This window comes from Pelodiscus sinensis, unplaced genomic scaffold (assembly GCF_049634645.1).
Source record: "Pelodiscus sinensis isolate JC-2024 unplaced genomic scaffold, ASM4963464v1 ctg77, whole genome shotgun sequence".
NCBI lineage: Eukaryota > Metazoa > Chordata > Testudines > Trionychidae > Pelodiscus > Pelodiscus sinensis.
In genome coordinates, this window is record NW_027465809.1 from 375,310 (window position 1) to 401,291 (window position 25,982).

General features: G+C 49.4%; 1 protein-coding gene across 5 annotated transcripts in view; it reads left to right on the top strand.

Annotated features, from left to right (window-relative positions):
• LOC102447238 (unconventional myosin-X-like) overlaps nucleotides 1–25,982 on the top strand; it is a 311,005-nt gene that overhangs the window by 187,447 nt on the left and 97,576 nt on the right. For all 5 annotated transcript variants that reach the window (XM_075914469.1, XM_075914465.1, XM_075914468.1 and 2 more), the window contains 4 exons: nucleotides 941–1,246; nucleotides 14,413–14,452; nucleotides 16,217–16,999; nucleotides 20,700–20,823. In XM_075914469.1, coding sequence (XP_075770584.1) covers nucleotides 941–1,246; nucleotides 14,413–14,452; nucleotides 16,217–16,999; nucleotides 20,700–20,823 — 1,253 coding nt within the window. The remainder of the gene's footprint in view (nucleotides 1–940; nucleotides 1,247–14,412; nucleotides 14,453–16,216; nucleotides 17,000–20,699; nucleotides 20,824–25,982) is intronic.

Sequence of the window (25,982 nt, forward strand, 5' to 3'; positions counted from 1 at the left end):
CAGCACAACCTGTTCTGTCCGTTTGATAGTTTTTGTACCCTGGTATGACTGTGTCCCATTGTTTAGCCTCATTCCACCAAATTTTCGTGATGCCTGTTTAACATGAGGCACTCTAGTTCACCCATCTTATTATTTAAACTTCCAGCATTTGTATATGAGCACTTTAAAAACTTGCCACTGTTTAGCTGTCTGCCATTACCTGATGTGATTGAAAATCACATCACAGCCTCACCTCCTACCTGCCCCAACTCCCACCCCTCCCCCACACCCAGATTCCTCCTGCTGCTGGGGTATATGGGGGAGGTGGCCTGAGATGGCCCCAGCAGTGGCCAGTGTGGCTGGCCTAGAGGCTGCTCAGGTGGCTGCTGGGCCAGCCACACCAGCCACTGATGAAGTCATGCGGGCCCTGGAAGGTCATGTAATGTGAGACACATACGCAGCCTTGCTTGTGAAAAATTAGTGACTGTTACCTGTAGTCTGGACTCGCTGCTGCCCAGGTTGTATTTATCATTCCACGGCGGTTCAGTGACCAGCCAGATGGTGCTGGGTGTCTTCCTCTATAAAGATACCAGCGGTTCTGTGGGAAGAGCACACACGGGTACTTGGTGGGTAGTGTCCCAGACGTGTGCACGTGAGATGTGGGAAACATGAAACTCCCATTCTAGTGGGTGTCCTTCATCCACTGGGCATCTCATGCTCATTCCCTTAGTTCAAAGGCAGACACCCTAAAGCAATGGCAAGAACAGTCTCTTTGAAGCAAGGAGCAAGGGGGCAGATGCTGGAGAGGGCAACAAAGGAAAAGAAAGAGTGGGCTAGAATGCTCACTTCATTTATTCAGCACTTAGATACCATGGGGAGCCGTTGCTTAGAATACGAGAGACATGGTAGTAACAGAAGTGGCCAGTGACTCATGACCCTTTAACTCTTTGTTTTGTTACAGGAAGAAGTACCAAAAGGCCCTCGTCAGTATAGTGACAATCCAGAAGAACTATCGAGCACACTTCTGGAAGAAAGCCTTCCTGCGACTGAAGGCCTCTGCTGTAGTCCTGCAGAAGCATTGGCGTGGCCAGCTGGCTCGCAGCCTTTATCAGCAGCTATTGCAGCAGGAACAGAGACGGAAACAGGAGGTGGAGGAGAGGAGAAAGCAAGAAGAGGAAGAGCAGATCAGAAGGGAGGAAGAGGAAAAACAATGGCAAGAAGAGGAGGAGCTTAGGAGGAAACAGGAGGAGGAAGAAGAGAAGAAAAGGTACAAGATTGTTTCTCACAGCTTTAGTTCCATGGCTGGCCCCAGTAGTGACTCTGCCAGGCGTAGGACTAGGTCTGAGGCCCTGGTATGATGACACCTTCAGGTCACAGGGAAGCAGTCACTTGGGTGTCCATTGTAGTAATTTGGATGCATGCACGGGTCTCCTAAACAGGAGTGGAGTGGGGTACAGAGGAGAAAAGGTGGATAGGAATGGCCTGTCCATCATGCATTTTGAGAGGTAAGTTACTAGGGGTGTGAAAGTGTAACCATGTACACAGTTAACCTTCATGGCTACATGCAGGCTCCTGCTAGAAGCGGGGCAGGGGCAGGGGCAGGCGGGAGCTGGTACAAGCACAGAGCCAGCTTAAAGGTCAGTCCTGAGGAGCCGACTACCACCCCACGTATAACTACTGAAATGTTCATCGGTTATGCAGTTACTTAATTAAACATATTTCAACATTCCTATAATGTACAGAGTCCTTCCCTCTGCCCCCTCCCCCATGTCTCTTCAGCATTGTTCCTCTTTAAAACATGAGGAGTGGATTTCAGTCCCCAAGCCAGGAATAAATAATTTCCTCCTATCTTCCCAGTGGTATAATGAGCTCTATCCCATCCTCTGAAGCATCTTGGATCAACCATTGTCTGGGACAGGGAACCAGACTTAATGGGCCATTGGTCCGTTCACTTTGGCCAGGTATTGAGCACGATGGATGATTGAGCTCTGCTCTGCTATTGCAGTTCTTACGATCTTATCTGCATGTAGTACCTGGGGATATTTTGAAATGCTTCTGAGCCGGGGCTGCAGACAGTTGCCAGGCTCCAGGGCAAGATGTGGGGAGGTTGGCTGTGCCCCCGCAGAAGGGGTGGAGCCTTGGCCGTAGGGGGAGGTGGGGACTAGCCTTCCCCTTGCTAGCCCGTCAGTAGCATGGTGGTGGCTGGGAGCCCCAAGCCCTTTTTAATCACCAGGCCCCAAAGCAGCTCCTCTCACACCCCCTTGGCTGGTGGGCCTGCTTAGCACCATGGCCTGGCTGCTATCATTCATGGGGAGGGATAGCTCAGTGGCTTGAGCTTTGCCCTGCTAAACCCAGGGTTGTGAGTTCAGTCCTTGAGAAGGCCATTTAGGAATCTGGGGAAAAATCTGTCAGGGATGGCACTTGGTCCTACTGTGAAGACAGGGGACTGGACTCAAGGTCCTTTCCAGTTCTAGGAGATAGGCATCTCCATTTATTTACCCTAAGTTATGAAGGTCCCTGGAAATAAGAGCAATGTATAGGAAGGAAGCTATCTGTAATAGCGAGAGGCACATCTCTGCAGTGCTCTTGCTTTCAAGGAGTGTCACTCATTCGGGTTCCACAGTTACCAGCCTTCCACACACACGTGGTGTCTCCTCACTTTTATTGTTGATGCCCATTTACCCTTGTAATACAGAATCATAATGCAGAAGTCATACAGATATTTACACTAAGGGAATGAACCCTGCAGCAGGGCTCCTGCATGGATAATGGTTCTTCATGTTCTTGGGGCTAGTCTGTGGTATGTGCTACAGCTGCACTGATCCTCTTCTCTTGGCTTAAGTCCACCTTCACAAGACGTAGCTGTGTAGACCAGAGAAGCTTTCCCACTGGCATGTGGCTGTGTCTAGACTGGCAAGATTTTGTACAAAAGCAACTGCTTTTGCCCAAAATCTTGCCGCCTGTCTACACTGTCCGCGAGTATTTGCGCAAGAACACTGACTTTGTACTGTACAAAATCAGTGGCTCTTGTGCAAATACTCTGATGCTCCCGCTCAGGGATAAGCCCTCTTGCGCAAGTATTCTTGCGCAAGAGGGCCAGTGTAGACAGCCAAGTTAATTTCTTGCTCAAGAAAGCCCGATGGCTAAAATGGCTATCGGAGCTTTTTGCACAAGAGAGTGTCTACACTGGCACGGATGCTTTTGTGCAAAGGCACATGCCAGTATAGACGTTCTCTTAAGCAAATACTTTTAACGGAAAAACTTTTCTGTTAAAAGTATTTGCGCAAAATCATGCCACTTTAATAACAGAAGCCACAGAATAACAGAATCCCAGGGCTGGCAGAGACCTCAGGAAGTCGAGTCCAACCCCCCTGCCCAAAGAAGGACCAACCCCAACTAAATAATCCCAGCCAGGGCTTTGTCAAGATAGGTCTTAAAAACCTCTAGGGATGGAGATTCCACCCCCTTGTAGCAAAACCAGGGTTCGGGGGGGCGCCCTAAGCCCCCTTCCCTTGCTCTGCCTCTGTCCTTCTTGTATCCCCTATTGTACCCCATCCTACAGTTGCCGCAAGTTCACTCCTTGTGGCGGTTATTCATTCGGGTTCCTCCATGTCCTCCTTACGTCCGAATCCCTCGTCTGGCCAGGAAGGCTCCGTCTCCGCGGCATCTGCCCCTTTCTTGCGGGTTTCCTCTTCCGGGCTTCCTGGGGGTGAGAGCACAAACAGCCCCTGCTCTTCCCCCTCCTCTCCTGTCCCCCCTCCCTTTTGAATTCCCTGCATTACGCCGTCCGGTACCCCCACGCAGCAGGCAGCCGGTGGCCGCGTGGTCCTAGCTCCGCCGTGTTCGGGCCAAAGAGCACCCGCACATGCACGGCAGGCCCTGCGTGCACCGGTCGGTGCGCCCTAAGAAGCCGCGCTTGGATGGCCTCCAGTGCGGGGGTCCGGCCCCCTGTCACACACCTCCCCCCTTAGTGTCCCGCTATCCTCTATGTTCCCCTTCTCACTTACACTCCGAGACAGGAAATCTGCGTTCCCATGAGACCATCCTGACCTATGCAAAACTTGAAATTTATACTGTTTCAAAAATAAATACCACCTCGTTATGCACGAGTTGGACTCTTTCATGGTTTGAATCCATTTTAACGGTGCATGGTCAGTCATCAATAGGAAAGAATCCCCCAGCAGGAAGTACCGGAGGGACTCTACTGCCCACTTATCTGCTAATGCTTCCTGTTCTATAGTAGAATTGAACTGCTCCCATGGTAGTAATTTGTGGATTAAATATAAAATGGGGTGCTCCCTTCCCCCTTGTTCTTGGGATAACACGGCTCCTATCCCCACATTTGATGTGTCCATTTGCACTAGGAATGTCTGAGAAAAATCGGGTTGGGTCAATAGAGGGGCCCTCATGAGCTGCTGTTTAATTGTTCCGGGCTGCCCTCCTCTCGCCAAGTCTGTTAATGGTGCCATCACCATGGCAAAGTGCAGTATGAACCGTCGATAGTACCTGGTCAGTCCCAAGAATTGCCGTACCTGCTTCTTCGTGGTAGGCATCCGGTAATTTTTATGGCCTCCACCTTGTCTACTTGGGGCTTCAGCGGTCTTCAGCTGACGATATACCCCAGGTACATCACTTCTGGTCTTCCAAATGTGCACTTGCTCGGGTTGGCAGTTAACTGTGCTTCGGCTAAGGGCTTGAGGATGGCTCGAATAAGTTATAAGTGTTCTTCCCATGATGTACTGTAAATGACGATATCATCTATATAGGCTGCGGCATACATCTGGTGGTCACTTAAGATTTTGTCCATTAACCACTGGAATTTCGCCACCGCCCCATTTCATCCAAATGGCATCGTTAAAAAGTGGTATAGTCCAAACCAAGTGGCAAAAGCTGTCTTCTCCTGTGATGCGGGAGTGAGGGGGATTTGCCAGTATCCCTTTGTGAGGTCAGTTGTGGATAAATACTGTGCCTTGCCTAGCCTCTCTAGGAGTTCTTCTACCCGAGGCATGGAGTATGCATCGAAACGTGAAGTGGCATTGACTTTTCGGAAATCAATGCAGAATCGCAGTGAGCCATCGAGCTTGGGGACCAGGACTGTCATGGCTTCTTCCCCATTCTGGCAGGATAAATGCAGAAGTGGGGGCCAGCAAGTGTACCTCAAAACCTTATCTACCAGGCTTTGGTATAAAACTTTCCCCAAAAATCTTAAAACCCTAGATTTTGGGAATAAAACTTCTGCTGCCACCACCCAAGTATTGATGTGACAAATCAGGGGTAAGATCACTTGGGAAATCTCACCCCTAAAGTACAAACCATGACACCCTCTTAACCAATCCCAGATTAATAAAAAGAAAAGAGAAAACTTTTATTAGCACCACAATATTCCTGTTGCAAGCATCATGACTAGATTGACAGGTAACAACGTATACACTCATAGAGAGACTCAATGGGCCTAGAACTTAGTTACAAGGAAAGCCAAAACATTGTTTAAAAGTGCACAGACATCAGATCCCATACCCAACCCATAAAATAATAAAACCTAACGGATTTATCTAAACTTTACCCTACATACAGAAAGTGAAGAATGGTTTCTTGGAGAGGGAGAGGGAGAGGGAGAGGGAGAGGGAGAGGGGGAGGGGGAGAGGGAGAGGGAGAGGGGGAGGGGGAGAGGGAGAGGGAGAGGGAGAGAGACATGTCTGTCTCCCTCAGAAGCTGGAGGGAACTGCCCAGAACAAAGGAGGGAAAAACCAAAAATTCCTTTGTCCCAGTTTGAAATTCCTACCTACATTCCTATTGGCCACTCCACCTGGCTAGGTAAGGGACATAGTTAACCCCTTAGTCCCCAGGCTGCTGGCTAACCCTCATGATCATGACAAGGACTATGGGGCTCCTCCACTCGCTTCGGGACTTCTGGATCACCCCCATCTGCAGCATCTTTTGGATTTCCTCTCACACTGGGTCTCACAGTTTCCTTTGTAGGGGGTGGAGGGGTTCATGTACCTTTTGTCCTGGAGTTGTCTTAATATGGTGGTTCGCTAGGGATGTCTCTTCTGGTTGCGTCGAGAGGACTGTTGTAAATTCCTGTAGAAGGGCCCTCACCTCCTTCTGTTGGGCTGTCAGGTCCGCTCCTAGGGAGGTCTCTCCCAGTGTCTCCAGATCCCTTCTCCATGGACCTAGTTCAGACTCAGAAGGTTGCAGTGTTATCAACATGCCCTCTCGCACTTCCATTTTTTAATAAATTCACATGGTAGATTTGGGTATTTTTACATCTACCTGTCAACTTAATTTCGTAGTCCACGGGTCCCACCTGTCGTAGGACCTCATACGGGCCTTGTCATTTGGCCATCAGCTTCGACTAGGTGGAGGGTAAGAGTAATAAGACTCTCTCACGGTGCAAATGTATGGAGTTTCATCCCTCGATTATAATGTTGGGCCTGTTTGGGCCTGTAACAAGTTCCCTTATGCTAACTCTCCTGCTACCCTCAGCTTTTTCCATAGATCCAGGATGTACGGTATTGTCCCCTTTACCTGTGAGTCTTGTCCCTCCCAACTTTCTTTTAATAGATCTAGGATTCCTCGGGGCTGTCTCCTATATAATAACTCAAAAGGGGAGAAGCCTGTGGATGCTTGGGGCACTTCCCTAACTACGAACAGAAGGACGGGTAAAAAGACGTCCCAATCTCTCGGATCTACACCCACAAATTTCCTCAACATTGCCTTTAAGGTTCTATTAAAATGTTCCACAAGCCCATCGGTTTGTGGGTGTTATGCAGATGTTCGAAGGGTTTTTACCCTCATTAATTGGCATAACTCTGCCATTACCCGCCCTGATACGTTAGACCCCGGTTGGTTAAGATTCTTGGGGGATCCCCACTGTCGAAAATACTTTTACCAACTCGGCCGCCAAAGTAGTGGCTTTGGTATTTTGGAGGGGTACTGCCTCGGGGTATCTGGTGGTGTAGTCTATTAGGACTAAAATATCTGGTTACCTCTCCGTGACCTCTCCAGTGGGCCCACCAGGTCCAAGGCTATTCTATGAAACGGAATGTCAACTACAGGGAGGGGGACTAATGGGGCTTTTGGTATGGTCCTTCCCCCTGGCTGCTGACACTCCGGGCAGGATTCACTAAAGTCTTTTACTTCCTTATACACGCCCGGCCAATTCGTTATAAAGTCTTTTCACTCCCTAAATGTCCCACCCAGGGGTTGGCATCGGCTAGGTCCATCACCCGCCACTGGAATCAAGTTGGTTCTAGTAGTTGTTTGGTTTCCCCCATCTCACCCGGCTGCTCCTCTATCCTATATAGCCAATCCGCTCTTACCTCGAATCAGGACCCACAGCGGGCCGCCTTGTCCCCCGACCCCTCGTCTTGGGAGGTGCCGGCTTGCTCCCATGCATGCATTAGAGACAGGTCCTCATGCTGTTCCCACAGGAAGTCAGCTTCTGCTTCGAGTTCCTCCATCCTGAGGTTAGTGGTGGAGGCGTCTGCGACCTGGGCCTCCAGTGCTTTCTTCTCTCCTAGCAGTGGATTGGGTCTCCGGGCTGGAGCTACTTGCTCGGCCCTTCCTCATTCTCCACCAAGCAGCGGAAACCTGGCCAGTCTCACCCCAACAGCACCGGTTATGCTAGTTTTGGGGCTGCCGCCATCCAGCACTTCTCTTCTCTCACCCCATCCGCTATGTGTACCCACTGTGTGGGGTAGTTCCGAACATCCCCATGTATACATTGCATGGCAACTGGCCGGCCACCCTGTCCTCCCTCTGGTATCAATTCAGCCCGTATCTCAGCCCGAGACTACCAGGGCCAATACCTTTTCCCTTTCCAGGCTCACCTGGACCATTATCTTGGAGAAGTCCTGATCTCGGGCTCATCGGTCTGCCGCCATTATCCTCCCATACGAACAGTCCATGAAGGGGCAAGCACGTCGAAAATGGTCGTCTTGCCTGGACTCGTAACAGGCGCCTCACTTTTCCGGTTCTCGGGGACTGGGTCCTTCCATTGGCCGGAGTGTCTCTTCTCCCTTGCATTCACTTGCCCCCATCCTTTCCATGGAGTCGGAGAGGGAGCCCACACACGCCGGCCTCTCATGGGACGGGCCCGTCCACTCATTAGTTTTGTGTCGGGGCTTTCTTGGGAGTCTCTAGTCTTGCTCTCTCCCCTGTCGGCTGCCACAGAATTTTCTAAAATGGCAATAGCTTCTCCGAGGGTTGAGGGCTGGTGTCAGCACACCCACATCCATCCGTCTTGCAGGTAGAATCTGTAAAAACTGATCTAGCATGACCATTTCCATGATTTGAGTGGTAGACCTTTTCTCCGACTCTAGCCACTGGGTGGCTGACTCTTTGAGCCTCTGAACAACAGCCCGTGGGCATTCTCCCAGCCGATACTTCTCTGCCCGGGACTGCTGCCTGTATGTCTCCGGGGTCACTCCCGCCTAGTCTAAAATGGCCTCTTTAACCTTGTGATAATGTAATGCATCCCGGGTGGATTGACTCCTATATGCCCACTGGGCTGGGCCTGTAAGATAAGGGGCCAACAGGATGGCCCAATGTTCCTCCGGCCACTGGGCCACTGTAGCCACCCTCTCAAACGTTATTAAAAACGCCTCTGGGTCATCCCCGGGTGTCATCTTTACTAGTCTCAGAGGCAATGTCAGGGCTGAGCCCACCCCTGATGTGCCCGCTCTTGAGGCCTCTGCCCATTACTTTGACCATTGCTCCTGCTGTCTCTGCTGATGTTCCATCAGCTCTCGTACTAAGTGTTGTTGCTCTCTTTGTTGGTTGGTCTGTTGGAGCAACTGGGTCTGCTGTTGCTGCTGCTGTCGCTGGCTGTCAGCCAGCCAGTCCTGCAGCTTCCCCATATCCATCTCTACCCTCCTTCCCTGTCTGCACCGCTATTTTTTTTTAAATACCCGTACCCACATTCTCCACCAGTGTAGCAAAGTCAGGGTTCGGGGGGCGCCCTAAGCCCTGTTCCCTTGCTCTGCCTCTGTCCATCTTGTATCCTCTATGGTGTACCCCGTCCCACAGTCTCTGGAAGTTCACTCCCGGTGGCAGTTATCCATTTGGGTTCCTCCACGTCCTCCTTACGTCCAAATCCCTCGCCTGGCCAGGAAGGCTCCGTCTCCGCGGCGTCTGCCCCTTTCTTGCGGGTTTCCTCTTCCGGGCTTCCTGGGGGTGAGAGCACAACCAGCCCCTGCTCTTCCCCCTCCTCTCCTGTCCCCCCTCCCTTTTGAATTCCCCACGTTACGCTGTCCGGCGTCCCCACACAGCGGGTGGCTGGTGGCCATGGGGTTCTAGCGCCACTGGGTTTGGGCCGTAGAGCACCCGCGCATGCGCGGCAGGCCCCGCACGCGCTGATCAGCGTGCCCCAGGAAGCCGCACTTGGGCAGCCTCCAGTGTGGGGGTCTGGCTCCCTGTCACACCCCTCCCTCAGGAGCCCATCCCACCGTTTCATCACACGCCTAGGGAAATAGTTTTTCCCTAATCTCCAACCTAGACCTCCCCCACTGTAACTTGAGACCATTGCTCCTTGTTCTGCCATCTGTCACTACTTTGAACAGCCTCTCTCCTTCCTCTTTGGAACCTCCCTTCAGGGAGTTGAAGGCTGTTATCTCTCTCCTCTTCTGCAGACTAAACAAGCCCAAATCCCTGAGCCTCTCCTCGTACGTCATGTCTCCAGCCCCCTAATCATTTTGGTTCTCCTCCACTGGACCCTCTCCAATGCGTCCACATCCTTTCTGTAGTGGGGGGCCCAGAACTGTACGCAGTACTCTAGATGTGGCCTCATCAGTGCCGAATAAAGGGGAATAATCACATCTCTGGATCTGCTGGCAATGCTCCTCCTAATGCACCCTAATATGTCATTAGCTTCTTGGCTACAAGGGTGCCCTGTTGACCCATATCCAGCTTCTCATCCACTGTAATCCCCAGGTCCTTTTCTGCTGAACTGCTACTTAGCCCGTCGGTCCCAACCTGTACCAATGCTTGGGATTCTTCCGTCCCAAGTGCAGGACTCTGCACTTGTCCTTGTTGAACCTCATCAGATTTCTTTTGGCCCAATCCTCTAATGTGCTTAGGTCACTCTGAACTCTATCCAGGCAGCAGTGAACAGAGCTGACATGTCCTCTTGGTCTCTAGCCACTTGAATAATTATGTGAAGAGACTTGTGGCTACAAACTTCCAGCTTTCCTGGGAAGGTCCAAAATACAATCCAGAGTGGTGTTCCTTTGGATAAGAATAAACTCTTCAGCAAAAAGAGGGCTGGTGAATCCTTGCATTCTTTCAAAGATTCCAGATGGATGCTAGGGTCCTGTGGCACATATATGCTGGCTTCTAGACGTGGGTAGCAGATACAACACTTCCGCCCATGACTGCACACATCCTGCTCTGTCTACTATCAGGATCTTCCGTGCCAGCATCGACAGTCTTAGAGACCTTGCTTTCTGCCTCTGCCACAACGACCTTGTCACGCCTCTCCCAACAATGGCCAAAGGACAATTCTGATGCGCTGGTCGAGGTCTGCAGACTTCCCGTGATGCCATGTGCGGTGCCCTATGTCATCTTTGGGAATAAGCTTTCCTGCTATTCTCTTGTGTAAATTACATGGCCATGGATAAGAGGGAAGGTCCTTTCTTGGGTTGAGAACTGGTTAAAAGATAGGAAACAAAGGGTAGGAATAAATGGTAAATTTTCAGATTGGAGAGGGGTAACTAGTGGTGTACCCAAAGGGTCAGTCCTGGGACCAATCCTTTTCAACTTATTCATAAATGATCTGGAGAAAGGGGTAAGCAGTGAGGTAGTAAAGTTTGCAGATGATACCAAACTGTTTAGGATAGTCAAGACAGAAGCAGACTGTGAGGGACTCCAAGAAGATCTCACCAAACTCAGTGATTGGGCAGCAAAATGGCAAATGAAATTTAATGTGGATAAGTGTAAAGTAATGCACCTTGGGAAAAATAGCCCCAACTATACGTACAGTATGATGGGGGCTAATTTGGCTACGACAAATCAGGAAAAGGATCTTGGAGTTATCATGGACAGTTCTCTGAAAACTTCCACACAGTGTGCAGCGGCGGTCAAAAAGGCAAATAGGATGCTAGGAATTATTAGGAAAGGGATAGAAAATAAGACCCAGAATATCTTACTGCCCCTGTATAAAACTATGGTACGCCCACATCTTGAATATTGTGTACAGATGTGGTCTCCTCACCTCAAAAAAGATATTTTGGCCTTGGAAAGGGTTCAGAAAAGGGCAACTTAAAATGATTAGGGGTTTGGAACAGGTCCCATATGAGGAGAGGTTAAAGCGACTGGGACTTTTCAGTTTAGAAAAGAGGAGACCGAGGGGGGATATGATAGAGGTCTATAAAATCATGAGTGGTGTGGAGAGGGCCGATAAAGAAAAGTTATTTATTAGTTCCCATAATAGAAGAACTAGAGGACACCAAATGAAATTAATGGGTAGCAGGTTTAAAACTAATAAAAGAAAGTTCTTCTTCACACAGCGTGTAGTCAACCTGTGGAACTCCTTGCCAGAGGAGGCCGTGAAGGCTAGGACTATAATAGAGTTTAAAGGGAAGCTAGATAATTTCCTGGAGGTTAGGTCCATAAAAGGCTATTAGCCAGGGGATAAAATGGTGTCCTTGGCCTCTGTCTGTCAGAGGCTGTAGAGAGATGGCAGGAGACAAATCGCTTGATCATTGTCTTCGGTCCACCCTCTCTGGGGCACCTGGTGCTGGCCACTGTCGGCAGACAGGATACTGGGCTAGAAGGACCTTTGGTCTGACCCAGTACGGCCGTTCTTATGCTCTCCTGGATGAGTGACCTCTGCGTTGCCTTTTTCCCATTCTCTCTTTCCTCAAGTGCAACATAAGATTCATCAGGACAGAATCAGTGTCATCCTCTTAGCCTCTTTCTGGCGCCAGCAGTTCTGGTTCACAGACCTCTTCAGACTCTGGCCTCCCCACACTCCAGAGCTCCTCACACAAGACTGAGGGAGACACTGGCCTCTTCATCTACATCCTGTTCACTTCACAATCTGCTGTTTGGATGGCTGTCAAGTGTGGACCATGCATGCTCTGCTTCAGTTCAGCAAATCCTGACCCAGAGCAGGAGACGATCCACCAGACCTGCTACTGAGCTAAATGGAGACTTGTCCTAGAGTAGGCCCATTGCTACCACCTGAGACTGAGCACAGTGTCTGTTCCCATCATCCCTGAATACTCTTTCCCCTCCGGAAATGGGCCTGGCTCAGTGCTATTTATCGGCAGTTAGCAGCACTTAGCACCTTTCTCCCTCTCATCTCTGTGTTACATACCCTAGCACACAGTCTGTGAGAGGGTTCACTGCTGCTGATGCTCACACCCCCATAGGACCTTAATCCCATTCTCTCTGCCCTTTGAACTGACAGGAACTGCCCCATCTCTCGATGAAAGTGGCATTCTTGGTAGCCATTACCTCAACCAAGCCAGTCAGTGAGCTCAAGGCAGGATGGCATCCCCCCATCCATGATATTCCACAAGTACAAGGCTGCTCCTCAAATTTCATCTTACAACGGTGTCTGAGTTCTTCCTCAGTCTGTCCATCCACCTGCCACTTTTCTGCCCAAAGCCACACAACTTCCCCAGGTACTACATGTCCTTGATGTTCAACACGCAGAAGCATTCTACCACCACAGGACTTGCCTGTTTTGGAAGTTGACAGAGCTATTGTAGCTATGGCTAAAAGGTCAAAGGGACAAGCCTGATCCCAACAAGTCTCCAAATGCTACACACGCTCCAACCTGCTTGCCCCCTGTGATGGCCCGTCGGGGAGCCCCTTACCCTGCACCTTCATCCACAGCCAGATGTGACCTTCAGTCAGCCAATTGAATAGAAGGTTTATTGCTTCTGCAGAGATACAGTGCAGCATAGGCTCAATGTTAACATAGGAGCCAGGGCAGATAGCCTTAGTCCTCTCGGGGGAAGGGGTTCACAGGCCCCCACCATATGGCCTCTTCAGGTCCCAGGCCTTCACCCCAGTAGCTCCCTCACCACGTTCCCTCAGCCGGTCCCACCCGCTGGAGCAGCTGCCTGCCACGTGAGTGCTGCTGTGCAGCTCTCCAGAGGAGGTGGGCGGAGGAAGAATTTTTTCTGCTCAGCCACACAGGTGCACACCTTCGCAGGAACTATGGCGTGTCAGCCCTTCTCTTCTGGATTGGAGACCACTATTATATATTTGTTCTCCATATAGATGCTTATAGACTGATCAAGTCACCCCTTAGTCCTCTTCCTGCTAAGCCAAATAGGTTGTAATCTTTTGATCATGCTCATGGCTTTTCTGTGAATCCTCTCCATTGTACCTACGTCCTTTTTCAATGGAGGGCACCAGAAGTGAATGCAGTATTCCAGAAGTCGTCACGACAGTGACAAATATTGTATTTCTGCTCAGAATTCCCTTCTTTGTGCGGCCCAGGGTCACATTAGCTTTTTTGCCCACAGTGTCACACTGGGAGCTCATATTCAGATGATTTTTGTCCATGATCCACAAGTCTTTTTTAGAGGCCCTGCTTCACAGAATGGACCTTCCCCATTTTGTAATTGTGGCCTATGTTCTTTGTTCTTATATCTATACATTTACATTTAATTGAATTAAAACACCTGTTGTTTGCTTTCACCCAGTTTATCAAGCAATCCAGATAGCTCTGAATCATTTACCTCTTCATTATTTACTGTTCCCCAAGCTTTTGTATCATCTGAAAGATCAAGTCATGACCACATGTATCGTCCTAAGCTATCCTTAGTATTCAGTTTTGGGTTTGGCTTTTTCAGTTCACTGGTATTAATAATTCGATGCTATTTATAATCTTTAATATTCAGCAAGCTCTCACAGGCCACTGAGAGGTTATGCAAGCTGCAAATATAACCCAGATGTCTAGCTTGGGAGGGCCTACTCTCCGCTACTTAGCAGTGTGCTTAGATTTGGCAGATTCTCTCTGGGACACAGTGTAGCTATGTTAAATGCTAAACAGAACACAGGTTCACGATGGTGTTGCCATGGCTCTGTCCTCAAAAGTAGAACATCTTCAGAACTCAAATTGTGTACATACCACCTGATTCAGTGGTCTTGGGCATGGGTGGTAAGCGTCCCATTGGCCGCAGTGGACATTAACTCAAGACCTCAATGAGTCTATGCAATCCCGCATTCTTGCTGCTTTTAGTCTTTTCTTTCAGGCCCACTCCATTTGATCTAATTTCCCGATTTACCTCAGAGTAAGATATATCTACCGGGATGGCCATGCCAGGCATGCAGGAACTTGGTGGTTTTACCAGATCAGCTTTAGAACAGGAGCTGTATTTCATTCTTAACCCTGCAGAGATGATGCTCCATGTTTTCTGTTAAAATACCCTGATGATCCGAGTCTGTCACTGACTATTGTCTTCTTTTGACCAGACAAAGAGAGCAGCTGGATGCTATACTTCTGATGGCTCAGGTAAGTTTAATGGTCCATTCCTTTGCTGTGTCTGCTCTTGGGACCCTCTGTAGCTCACAACCCTCAGGCGATTGCCTTCAATGACTCTGCTTTTTCCTGAAATATGCATCTTTATTTCACTATGATAAACATGTTAGAAAAAGTCCCTATGAAAGCATTTCTTTTCTTTCTTACCCTGCAGGTGCCTGACTGCAGCGGAACAGGTCTCCTACTTAATGTGCCGTGTTTATGGTTTCAGTATCTTCTTGCCCAATTCCTGTCTAGAGATTGCAGAGTTAGGATGCATCTGTTTTCGCTCTTACTAAGAATGTTAAATATCAAGTAATTTATTAGTCGAGTAGTCAATGGAATTTCCATTGACTACTCGACTAGTTGATAGGCACTTCTACATTCCTCCCTTGAAATGTATAAGAACCTCCGCTGTAGCTCTTGTACATTTCAAAGGAGGAATGTGGAACTCCTTGTGCAGCCTGGGGCCAGTGGGAAGTCCCACTGACTCTAGGCTGCACATGGCGTGCCAGCTTTGAAATGTACAAGAGTCCCCAGCGTGGGGTCTTGTGCATTCCAAAGTGGAAGCGCCCGCATGGAGCCTGGGGTCAGAGTCCCCCGCTGACCCTAGGCTACATGCTGTGCTGCTGCTTTGAAATGCCACGCAGAACCCGGGGTCTGATCCCAGGCTCTGCGCGGCATTTCCATGGAACCTGGGATGAGCTGGGGACTCCCCAGCTGACCCTGGGCTCTTTGAAATGCTGCCTTAGCTCTGACATGTGAGCTTGTTGCACATGCCCCTTTGATAAGCTGCTGCATTGTGAGATAGACAGGGTGCTTTTTGCTATATCATTGCCTGCAACAATCAAAATAGAGAGTGGCAAGGAGTTGGAATGACTAGAATCTCCACTTGGATTGCCAAGCTAACCATTTGCTACCATATATGGCTCTAGCAATATAACCAAGAATGTTGAACAAGCTGATTGTAAAAACAATTTATTATTTTCTGGTCTTCCTTCCTGTGTGATCGTCATCTAATCCTGGTTCAGCTCAGCTGAGGGGAGATGAATGATCCGAATGAAATAACTTTTTAAAGCACTTACTGCACTAGAAAAAAGTAGGATCTAAACAGCAGTTTGAGTCTTAACCCAAGCAGGCACTGATCACTGTGAAGGAAGAGACCATTTAGTCATATTCCTGTGTAGAAATATTAGTTGTAGACCCACCCTATGCATTTTCCAGGTCATAGGAGGGCACAAACAGGCCCCTACTTTATCCCCAAACCCTCATGTTTTCCAGTGTCCTCTATCATCTATCATCTGTATATGCTGATGCATTTCCTGGAATATTCCTTTTTTTATCATACTTTTAAGATGAACAGGCCTGGTCCTCAAATACCACAGCTAGCCTTCCAGAGAGGCTACAGAGCAGCTGAGGAATTCCCTGCTAGATGCATTGATTGGTGACACCATAGCTGTGTACTGGAATGGGGGGAGAGCTGCATCCTCATCTCTCTGACAAGAATATTAGAATCCCCAGCATAGAAAGAGGATGGGTAAAGATGGATTAATTATCCGTGGCTTTTGGCTTACAAATGCCCAATGGATACAGAGTGGGGAAAAAGCAGAGAGGATGCATACAGTGGCTTTTGACAGAGGGGAAGTCATGGTACGCAGCCAGCATGTTCCTGTGGGGAATAGAAATTGGAGGTCCTAGCAAGGCAGCTCCTCTGTAGGTTGGGGCTCCTTAATTTGATGTTAACACAATTTCTTTAAGGTGGAGGTGTTAAGGACCCAAGAGGAAGAGATGCCATTGCAGGAAGAAGAGAGGAGGCAGATGGAGGAAATCCTAAGGCTGGAAAAGGAGATTGAGAAGCTACAGCAGCAGCAAAAGGCAGATCACATGTCCATCACCTGTGAAAACACCAAGAATGAGATTAACCGGCAGCGAGAAGAAGAGATCCAGAGGCTAGAGAAGGAGGCATCCAGAGTTGCTCAAGAGTTCTTGGAGCTGCTGGATTTTGGAAACCTGGATGAAAGCGTGCAAGTCCTGGAGCATTCACTCTCCGGTGATGGGACCTTCAGCATGGACTGTGGCCTTGTGGCACCGCTGGCTGAGGAAGAAGTGGATGAAGTCTTTCATGCTGATGATGAGGGGCTGCTGGCACCCAGCCTTGTTTCGGATCAGCACGGCACCAGAACCACCACCAACTGCTCCGAGGAAGAGACACCTGTGACTCTACCATTTCTGAGAAGGGGTGAGGCGGAGGTAGACAGCACAGCAGATCATCCAGTGAAAAGCCCTGAGGAGCACAGTGCCCCATCTGACACCACAGAATGTATTTACCCCTCCATCTCAGAAACCTTAAGGTGTAACAATGTGGAGATGGGAGAGCCCATTTACAGCTTTCCACAAGATGAGGAGTCTGACTATGACCACGAGGATTTTGATGGCTTTGGAGATACTGGTAGCACCTCGGCTGAGCCCCTAAATGGTGAGGAGACCTTGAGGCATTCCCATGGTACCAGCATAGACTCTAATCGTGGCAGCCTAGACTCGGTAAGGATTTTTACATTTAGCCAAAAGCCAGTTTTGCTTGATTGGCATTTGTGACCCTTGTAGCTTTTGAATAGATATCTGTTGTATTAAATGCCAATGCTTTCATTCACTTGTCTCACTTCAGGTGTAGTTATTAGTAGAGAATATTCCCTTAGCTCATCTCCTGTTACATAGGTCAGAGTAAATGATCACAGTGATTTGTTCTGGTCTTAAGAGTCTGGGTGTTTGCTGGCCAATACTAGCACATTAATAATGGCCATGGGGTGGGGGAACCTGATGTGCCGGCAGTAGGGAATTAGCAGAAAGCCAGTGGAAATGGGTTTCTCCGCCATTACTGGATACTGTAGAAGCCAGCAGACTTCTGTTCTGTACAGGTTTTTGTACTGTGCTCATCAGCATGTTATCTGAGTGCCTCCCAGCAGTGCGAATAAACTCTGTCGCATGTTCTCTCATCAGACACTTGATATTAATTGCTTAGTTCTCTCCAGGGAAAATTGGTAATGAGAGGAAACCAAATGTGGGAGTAAGAAGGACAGATAGAATCAACCTCATCACCAGAACTCCTATTGGCCTTGGTTAGGCTAGGATTTCAGAGTAGATGCTTATTTCCTCAATCATCTACTCATGATTTCAGCTGCCACCTGCTATGTCTAGGTGAATAGATTTCAAAGCATGAGGAGACCAGTGCAGTGATCCAGTCTGACAATTTCAGACAATTCCTCATCCTGTGGAAATTACAGGAAAGGCAGGACTAGAGGTCTGGGACACTCAAACCCAGGTTCAATTCCCAGCTCCCTGGGCAAGCCCCATAGGCCCAGATTTGTAACGGTGGTTAGGTGCTGTGGTACTGAATGTTGCAATATCTGACTCACCGAGGAACCTAAATCTAATTTTCAAAATGGATTTAGGCACTTAAGAGCCTGCCAATGGGATTTAGGTGCCTAAATCCAACTGTCTTGTAGTTGAATGATGATTGGTTTACTGCTTCCCTTGTTCTGTTCCAGAGGCTAATTATATACAAACATTGCATCATATTTCTGAATTGAATAGTGCCAATTTCACGTTCTGGCCATTGGAACTTAAGGCATTTTTATTTGATTAAAGGACCCATTATGCCGGATAACTTATCTTTATGTAGGTTCTTAGATTGTGATCAACTTGCTTCTTGAACTACTCAGTAATACAGTAGTTTCAGTTCTTTAAGCCTTTTCTTGGGAGTTTCCCTGATCTTCAATAGTTTGTGTAGCTCTTACTTGAGCCCTCTCTATTCTTTAATGTCCTTGTTAAAATGTAGACAGTAGAACTGGTCACAGTATTATATCAGTGGCTTACTATTGCTGTATACAAAGGGATACTCCCTACTACTTCTTCGTAGTTCCCTATTAATAATCCACCTCCCGTTTTACAGCAGCACCAGAATGGCGTTTGTATTCACTTGGGTCTCCACAAAGACCCCTCAGGACTTTCCCCAATGAAGCTTCTCCTCCTGCAGTTACAGCCTGTGCTCTTTGCTCCTGGATGTCTCACCTTGCATTTGGCTGCACTGAAACACTCTTGCTCGTGCCCGTGTTACCGTGACTCTGTGACCATGGGGCTGCACAAGGGCTGGCTGTCACTCACTGAACCTTCTGGCCATCGGCTCTTAGAAGAGTGTTGCTACCACAGTGGGCCTCCAGCACACACCAGTGCTATGTTCCATTTCACAGTCAGAGTTTAAGGTGAGAGGAGCTGTTAGGTCATCTAGTCTGCTGTCCTGGGTAGCCCAGACCAATGATTTTCACCTAGATACTTACCTATGTATTAAACACAGATGCTTTAGACTAAACATTTCAGACCTCGGGAGATAGAATTGTGCTACAGGGAGAGAATGGGGGAAACTAAGACACCTGCAATGCTCAAGGCTTTTGCAGTGGCAGGGAACAGATTTGGTGAAAGGTATCTAGACTGTCCTATCAGTGAAATAAGTCTCATGTCACAGAGGAAGGGAAAAACAATCCCAATGTCCTAGCCAGTCTGAGCTGAGGGGAAATTCCTTCCCGAGCCCAGATCTGACTTTGAGTATATGAGCAAGACACGCTAGTCAGGCACATAGAACAGTAATTCCCTACCACCTCCGAACATGGGTCCATGTTGTCCAAAGTCTCCCCTCTAGTTGTGCCCAGTCTGTGATACATAAGAGGAAGGCAAAACAACAATAACCCTTCCCCCTACACACTAAAAACCACCCCTCACAACAACAGAAGACATCTAGCCAACTGCATCAGATAACTTCCTCCTTGTTCCCTTCATCCCCCAATCTTTGTGTCTTACCTAGGCAAAGATAATTTCCCACAGTCCCTTTCCAGGTCTGTACCTCCTGAGTGGATCTGCCTATATATACAACCTCTACTCTGGTCACATTGCTTCCATGTCACATGATGTGGGACTTCAGTATTTTTTGTTAAACCATCTGGCAACTCTACGTGCAGCTGCTGGGCAGAAGCTTTAATCTGGACTCCTCACCCTCTGTGCTACAGTTCTTAGAGCAAGAAGAGTGGAGGTACACTAGGTCAGAGCTACAGATCCTATACTTAATGCAGGGTGCCAAGCAGACACTCCCATCCTCATCCCTTGGCCTACGAGGCGGTGGAGAGGCATGGAGATCCCAGTTCAGTCCCTCCTCCCAAGGGATGAAAGCAAAGATCCTAGTTGCTACTCTCTGGTCTAATGGGAAAGGGTGGTGCTTGTCCTTACCAGCCCGAGGGCCTTATAGAGGCCAGGAGACCAGCAAGAGAGGGGCGAAAGCAACAAACGCAGGGCCGAAGTCAGGGAAGGGCAGCAGTAACTGCTTTTGAATGAAGTGAGCAGCAGGAGGAGTGACTGAGGGGAAGGGTGGGAATGAAGAGCGCGAGTGGCAGGGTGGGAAGAGGAGAGAAGTGAATGGCGAGGATGTGCAGTTGGGTGGGGGGAGGGGAGTGAAAGGGCTGCATTTCTCAGTACTAAACTCGCCTCTAGTCAGGGCAAATGCTGTTCAAAGCAAAGGACTCAAGCTTTCAAAGTGTGCATCACGTGGTTCTGGCTGAGCCCATTGTTAGCCAGCTGGATGATAGACTCAAATAGTGGCCTGTTTCTCCATCTCTGTCTTTGTGTCACAGTCCCTGTGTGTGAGGATGATTCCCAGACTTGCAGGAGCCCATCAGGGTGCAGGCAAAGAGGCTAGTTAGCATATTTTATCTTTTTGGCTGTAGGGTTCATGTAGCCCAGGATATGCCTCTTACCTGACTGCTAGAAAGCAATTGTAGAAACACAGGGACTGCCATTCTGGATAAGATCAGCATGCCCCAGACCAGCTTCCTGTCTCTGGCAGCTGTCGAGGGAGGAAAGAGCAAGGAATCCCGCAATAGTCCATCAGCGAATAACCTTCCCAAAGGGGAAATCTCTTTCTAACCCTGCTAAGTAGATGTTGTGTGATGCCCAAGGGCAGGAGAAGTGACCACTTTAGGTAACGGGGGCAGCTTCCTTCCTGCTTTAATAACTCGTTGCTGGCTGGTGTGTTGGCTTTAGGAACCAGTGGATGAGGTGTCAAGCCCTTATTTGAATTGGTGATGCTTTTGGGAGCATGGGAGTCAAGCTTTACATCTGGTTACATGGCTGCTGGATCCTTGTTGTTCTGCACTATCTGCCCTACATTTAGAGACCTCGATCTTTTCCTTTTCTCTAGTTTCTGGACAGTGAGGAGGAAGTGGATGTTTACATAGACACAGATGAAGAATTCTGCAATGGTCGGGTCACCATCTTCAATGGCTCAGGACCACCGTATTTTCACAGTTATCTCTACATGAAGGGTAAGTGGCTGTAGTCCAAGCACTGAAAGAATCTTCTTCTTGAAGTGCTTGCTCATGTCCATTCCAGTAGGTGTGTGCATGATCGCGTAAGGATTTCCCCTAGCAGCATCCATCGGGCTGGCTGTGAGGCCCCCTGGAGTGGCAGGTAATATAGGTCTCTGCTGCCTTCTCCTTCTTGCTGCCAATGGTCATTGGAGGAGCACAGTCTAGTGGCTCCCTTGTGGTCGGTTGTAACCCATATGTATGGTTTATGTCATTTCAGTAGTTAGTTTAGCAGTAAGTTTACAGGGTGAGGGGGGTCCCCCTCCCCTTTCCTGGAGAAAGGAGCATGCCTTGATCTGAGGGGTGTAAGTCATGCAATAGGGAGGAGAGGTTCATCAGGCAGAGAAATGCTTGATTTTCAAGAGCTTTAAGTCCAGAACTCAGAGGGAGTGGGACTGTTGTTTGAAGCTCCTCTTAATGGAGTTGGCCCTCCACCCTCAGCCAGGACAAGAAATGGCACACAGCATTCTGGCCTTGGTGTAGGACACCTCGGCGCTGAGGGAAGGACTCCTCCAAGGAGCATCAGCACTGCTCCCCAGTCTGAGAAGCCGGTTCCAGCATGCAGCACTGCTCACGCGTCCCTGTGCTTGGGGAGGAGAGAGGGAATTCCTTTGTCCAGAGCAGTGAGGAGGATACAGTGGGGTGTGTCCCATGCTGGGACTCCCAGAACCTGGCCTTCAGATCCTGACCTCAAGGTGAGGTCCATCAAGTCTGATGCCAGTGGACTCCCTGCCTTGGGAAGAATCGGAGGAAGACCTTGATCTCCCATCCATGATGGATACCTTTGAGCCTGTACAGGACCTTGCTGCCATGGCGGCACAGTCCCCATCCCCACAGGCATGAGCACCAGTGCTGGCAGTGGCGTAAGTGCCGCACTGACGGCACCATCTCCGGCAGTGTTCATGGCAAAGATGGCAGCACTGCCCCCATCCAACTCTGGGACAAACCAGTGATGATGATGCATTGCTCTCCATTTCCTCGGCACCTCTCGCTGGCACCATCAGGGACCGCTCATTGTGGTCAGGCTCTAGTCGTGTCCTACTGCCGCTGGTACTGTTCATGTTCCTGGCACCGTCTCTGCACTTGTAGAGCAGAGGACACATCGGTACCGAAGGTAGCTTGGCCACCCCACTAGCAGGTTCCAGTAAATATCTCTTTTGAAAGTGGAAGGCAGCTTGGGTGAAAGTGATCATGAAATGAGAGCGTTCCTGATTCTAAGAGGGGGGGGGAAAGACCATGGATATCAAGGGGGCAGACTCAGGAAGCTGGTAGGTAAAGGCTCATAGGAAGCAAGACTAAGAGGAAAAACAATTGGAGACAGTTGGTAGTTTTTCAAAGGGACATTATTAAGGGCCCAAGAAGACTTCCCTAGTTATGCAGAATGAACTGGATCCCTTGATAAATTGGACCCATTTAAACAAAATAGATTTTAGTAGCCAAATTCAAAGTTGTACATCTAGAAACAAGGGATGCAGGCCATACCTATAGAATGGGGACCTGTATCCTGGAAATCAGTGACTCTGAAACAGATTTTGGTAGGGTGATCTTATTTCCCTAACCTGAATACAAGACACCTGGTAAAACTACTTGTATTCAAGCTAGTTCAACCACTGTTAGTCATACAAACGTTCTAATTAAAATCCAGTTGACTGAGCCTCTGTTAAAAAGAAATACTGTGTAGTTTGGATTCTTTTTACTTACCTTCTTATCTTTAAGGCTTTAGGGCTCACATAACACCCCCACCCCGCCACACACACACAGAGGGCGAGTGCCTATACATCTCCCCGTGGGTGGGTGACTGATCCTCCCCTCCTATCAGACAGAAAATATAGGAAAGTTTGCCCTTTTTAAAGAAAAAGTCAGGACACCTGCAGGAGGGCTTAAATACAGGACTGTCCCTTTAAAAATGGGACATCTTGTCATCCTAGATTTAGGGGTAGTGGATGATTTACACAACATGAGCAGACTTCAGTGCTCTGGCAAATGCAATCTTTAGGTGTATAAGCTGGGGAGAAGGTGCATGGAGGTGATTTGTGTGTGATGATTTGATCTGTGTGTGATTTGATCTGTGTGTCTGCAGACCAGGGAGACGGGGAGCAAAGCAGAGCAAAGCCATGGACCCTGAGGGCAGCAGGACAGCCACGGCGCGTCTGGGCTGTCCGCTACCCGCGTGTTCCGCGGCTTTGCTCCCCATCCCCCTGGTCTGCAGACCAGGGAGACGGGGAGCAAAGCAGAGCAAAATCGCGGACCCTGAGGTCAGCAGGACAGCCACGGCACGTCTGGGCTGTCCCGCTGCCCCCGTGCTCCACGGCTTTGCTCCGGACGCTCCTCAGCGCTACTGGACCAACCCGGCAGCACCCCAGCTGCTCTGCCCCAGGCGTCCTGATTCAGCCATTGCTGGTCAGTTTCAGCAGCGGCTGAATCAGGACGCCTGGGGCAGAGCAGCTTGGGTGCTGCTGGGTTGGTCCAGTAGCGCCGAGGAGGGGCGGCGCTACTGGACCAACCCAGCAGCACCCCAGCTGCTCTGCCCCAGGTGTCCCCAAGTCAGCCGCTGCTGAAACTGACCAGTGGCTGACTACAGGAAGCCCCTGCCCCGGGCTTCCTGGAATCAGCCGCTGATCAGTTTCAGCAGCAGCTGACTTGGGGATGCCTGGGGTTCTTAAGTTGAATCTGTATGTAAGTCAGAACTGGCGCCCAGATTCAGCCGCTGTTGAAACTGATCAGTTTCAGCAGCGGCTGAATCTGGACGCCAGTTCCGACTTACATACAGATTCAACTTAAGAACAAACCTACAGTCCCTATCTTGTACGTAACCCGGGGACTGCCTGTACACACAAAATGCATTTCGAAATAGCGTGTCCACACTGAGGGTACGTCTAGACTACATGCCTCTGGCGACAGAGGCGTGTAGATTAGACTACCCAGCATAGGAAAATGAAGCGGCGATTTAAATAATCGCCGCTTCATTTAAATTTACATGGCTGCTGCGCTGAGCCGATCAGCTGTTTGTCGGCTCAGCATGGTAGTCTGGATGTTCCACGGTCGACATCAAAGGCATTTGTCGACCTCCCAGGTAGGCCTCCTTTATTTAAATCGCCGCTTCATTTTCCTATGTCGGGTAGTCTAATCTACACGCCTCTGTCGCCAGAGGCATGTAGTCTAGACGTACCCTGAATGGGCACTGAATTGCATTGAAGGCTGGCCGGAACCAGGTCCAGCAGGGCATCAGGTCAGGAGTTTATTTGTGTGGCTGCTGCCTGAGGCTATCTAAGGCTTGTGCTTAAAGGGACCCCTAACCCAGGCAGCCGGTTCTCAGCTGTCCCTGCTTGCTTGCCTACCTCGATGAGGGACAGCAAAACATTTGTGTCTCTGCATGTTCTGGTTGCCCTCACTCAGGACACCACAGCACTCTGTAACATGGAGCCAGAGCACGTTGATGCATGCCTGGCTGCACTTTCTGCAGACTGCCATCCGGGAGGTCTGTCGGGGGGCTGTCAGCATCCAGGAGGCCCCGTGGGAGAGCTTCCACCCTGAGGAGCACTAAGAGCCTCCATGGTCTGCCCCACTGGGGGCTTGTGCTTCATTCCTCCCCCCTCATCATTCCACTTACCCTCTCAGCCCCCCTTCCTGATGTCAAATAAAATACACGTGCTTTCATGAACACAAACTGGAGGGGGGGATGAAACTGGTAAGACTGGAGAAAGGAGGTGGGAGAGGGGAAGAGAGAGGGTGGGAGGGGGAGGGGGAAACCTGGGAGGAGGGGGCTGGAAGGGGGAAGGAAGGGGAAGAAGGGGGAGGGAAAGCTCAGAGTGGGGGTCTTGTCAGACCAACTTGATTTTCATACGAACCTGCTCCTGGGTTCACATGTGGCCTTTGGTGGCCAGGCTGGCAGCTATCCTGCCATAGACGGACGCATTTCTCCATCTAGTGCGAAGATCGTGGACATTGGGCGCATCCCCCCCCAACCTAAGTAAGGTCCACCCTGATCTCCACCCTGGACCAGGAAGGCGCCCGCCTTCTCCAGACCCTGGCAGACTCCTGGGAGCTGGCAGACTGCTCCTGGGGAGTGGTGGAGGGCTGGCTGCCAGTGGCTTGCTGGCTCATGTTTTGGGGCCACTGGGTCGGGGCAGTGACTGCTGGCTCTGGACTGGCAGGCTTGGAGCTGGCACAGGCACTGTGGCCAGAGTCAACCCTTTTAAGGGCTCCGGGGAGGAAGGGAGGGAGAGGAGTGTTCTTGTTTGAGGCTGGAGTGGCCACCAGGGCACCCTGGGAAGGCTGGAGGCCTCCTATTTCGAAATAAGTGTCTACACAGCACTTATTTCAAATTAGCTATTTCAAATTTGGCGTTATTCCTCATAGAATGAGGTTTACCAAATTCAAAATAAGTGCTCCACTATTTCGAATTTATTTCTAAATAGCGGTTTGGCTGTGTAGTCGCTAATAAAGTTAATTCGAAATAACGGCTGTTATTTCAAATTAACTTTGATGTGTAGACATACTCTTACAGTCATTCTGCGCTACCTGAGGCCCAAAGGTAAAGTTGTAAATTCAGATTGAGTATTTATTCCTAAAGGACATGCCTGTCACTCTGTCACAAGATACTGGACTCACTGTAGGATATGGGCTCTGTTATGCAGACTAAATAATTGTAATGGTTCCTTCTGGTTTTTCAAACTGTGTAGAGGATCCTCTGTTCCATATGAGACCGTGTAAACAGACTTGAGCATACTGTAGTGAAAGTCCATCTGTTTTGCAAATTTGGGAAAGTAGTCGGTGTGATCTGATAGAGGAACCTCTGGTTGTACAGGCAGTCCCCGGGTTACGTACAAGATAGGGACTGTAGGTTTGTTCTTAAGTTGAATCTGTATGTAAGTCGGAACTGGCATCCAGATTCAGCTGCTGCTGAAACTGATCAGTTTCAACAGCGGCTGAATCTGGACGCCAGTTCTGACTTACATAAGATTCAACTTAAGAACCCCAGGCGTCCCCAAGTCAGCTGCTCCTGAAACTGATAAGCAGCTGATTCCAGGAAGCCCGGGGCAGAGCAACTCTGCCTCGGGCTTCCTGTAGTCAGCCGCTGGTCAGTTTCAGCAGCGGCTAACTTGGGGACGCCTGGG